General features: G+C 38.2%; 1 protein-coding gene across 1 annotated transcript in view; it reads left to right on the forward strand.

The window, feature by feature from the left end:
* The first annotated feature begins 199 nt into the window (after positions 1-199).
* The window catches only part of LOC109587955 (uncharacterized), a 7,906-nt gene continuing 5,628 nt past the window's right edge, over positions 200-2,477 (forward strand). The window contains exons 1-2 of the mRNA XM_020004163.1: positions 200-678; positions 891-2,451. Of these exons, the coding sequence (XP_019859722.1) occupies positions 891-2,451 (1,561 nt within the window). The 5' untranslated portion in view covers positions 200-678. The remainder of the gene's footprint in view (positions 679-890; positions 2,452-2,477) is intronic.

A 2,477-nucleotide genomic window follows, 5' to 3' on the forward strand; every position in this document is an offset into this window, starting at 1 on the left:
CGTTGCTTTATCCTGTAGAAGACTATAATCCATAAATCCTTCAGTACAAGACTCTCCATTAGCCTCCAGTAATATTCCATTGATCATGAAGCACAGCAGTATTACTACATTTAATAGAGACATTTCTTCTTGCTATATGTAATTTCAACATTTGCTCTATGAACCACGCCCATCCTAGAATCTAGAGTAATTAATCAATAATCGGACTAATCAAACTTCGGACAGTTATATTTTGAAAACTAAACATGATTTTCCAGTGATTTTTGCACTAGATATAGATCATCACAATATCTGTTAGCATGGTAAAAATCAAAGCATTACCTTCTTTCTTTGTAAAGATATAATTTGCTAAACACACTTCGTAGATTCACACAATAATCGGCCGTGTTAACTCAATTTTCGTCACTTAGCCACAACGAAGCAAGCTTTGTTCCAAGAATAGTTTTGTACCACCAGAACTTTAGTACTGACTGTCTTCTTCAAATACCACTGTAAACATCTTGGTCATCTTTGCTTACTGTTCAGGTATTATACCTTTTTAGTTAATTATCATTATCGGTCACACCCATCTTCATTAATTGCTGCAACAAAGCACGAGGCTCCTTGTTTGTATTTTTGTTTGGACTCATTGAATCTCTCAGCTGCCTTTTCTTATCATAAATACTACCTCTATTGAATGTAAGTCATTATAAAAACAAAATTTGTTTGTATAGCATGCAGTTTGTTTTCAAAGCTGCTCTATCATGTGTAGCCATAGTGCATGCAAGGTGCAAATTGCTCAGGCTTTAGTTCTGTAAAATAAAGATACATCAATCTAGCACCAAGCCTTTTCCCCATGTTTACATGTCATTGGTATGATAATCAATTTTTTATGCTAATGTCTTTTTTAGATGGCGACACGCCCATGTACATACTCTACATGGCCTGAAATAAGCATGACGAATGCTATCAAAGCAGTTGAAGAAGAGGGGTTGACAGTTAGATTTGCAGCGGAGCTATATGGCATTCCCAAATCAACACTTTATGACGGGATCAGGGGAAATGTTCAACATGGAACTAAACCTGGCCCAGTGCCGTATCTTACAAAAGAAGAAGAGGTTATTTTGGCTAAGTTTTTAATCAAATGTTCTCAGATTGGATTTCCCTGCACAGTTTCAGAAGTTCTTGCACTAGTAAGACAAACGATTCAGTCAAAGGGTTTAAGTGACGTCTCAATTTCTTATGGATGGTGGCAGAAATTTTGTAGCAGGCACAGTGAATTATCACTTCGTACTGCTGTGCCTTTAAGTCTTTCAAGAGCCATGGCCACTGATAATAGTGTCATACAAAAGTATTTTGATATACTTGAAGATACACTTAAAGAAAATTCTCTATTCAACAATCCAACTCGCATATTCAACTGTGATGAAACAGGACTCCCATTGAATCCTAAATCTTTGAAAGTTGTGAGTGGTCGTGGAGCTAAGAATGTCAGTCAAATCACTGGAGAAGGGAAGTCTCAAATCACAGTTCTGGCATGCACTTGTGCAGCTGGAGTACCGTTGCCTCCATTTGTAATATTTGATCGTAAGACCTTTAATGATCAGCTAATGGTAGGAGAAATACCAGGTACACTTTATGGCTCATCTCCAAATGGATGGATCAGTAGAGAGCTGTTTTTGTACTGGTTTCGTAAGCTGTTTTTAACGAGTGTTCCTAGGGTACGTCCTCTCCTTCTCCTGATGGATGGTCATTCTACTCATTATGGTCCTGACCTTATCAAGATAGCAGCTGAAGAGCAAATTTTAATATTTGTATTGCCACCCAATACCACTCATTTAACACAGCCACTTGACAAAAGGTGTTTTGGGCCATTAAAAACTGCTTGGAAGGCTGTGTGTCATGAGTTCTGCACTAAAAACCCTGGTCGTGTGGTAACCAGATACGATTTCTCTGTATTATTTGCTGATGCATGGAGAAGGTCAATGACACAGAGAAACATTGCAAGTGGCTTTGAAGTAACCGGCATATGTCCTTTCAACAGAAATGCTATTAAAACTGGCAATGACAAGCAAGAAACCATCAGCCGTTCACTGTTAGACCAGACTGGTCTAGCATACATACCGCTCTATAGTCCAGACATAAAGAGAACGAGGGATCATGATTCTTCATTCAATTCTAGTCTCTTGGAGAGATCACTTTCAGAGAATGATTTATCGCAAGCTGTCACTCCAATGCGAAGAGTAATGCCTATAGAGTCTTTTCTGAAAACTCCTAGTCATCCCAGTAGCAAGTCCACCCTGAAGCCTAAATCATGCGGAAGAGTATTGACTAGTGTTGAATTCATGACATGTATAGAGGAAAAGGAAAGAATGAAGCAGGAAGCCTTGAAGGAGAAGGAGCGTAAAAGAATTGCTAGACTTGAGAACCAGAAGGAAGCTAATAGAGTAAAAGAGTTGAAGAGAAGTGCAAGTAATATATCTTATGTGAAAAATTAT

Source organism: Amphimedon queenslandica, unplaced genomic scaffold (assembly GCF_000090795.2).
Source record: "Amphimedon queenslandica unplaced genomic scaffold, v1.1 AMPQUscaffold_12363, whole genome shotgun sequence".
NCBI lineage: Eukaryota > Metazoa > Porifera > Demospongiae > Haplosclerida > Niphatidae > Amphimedon > Amphimedon queenslandica.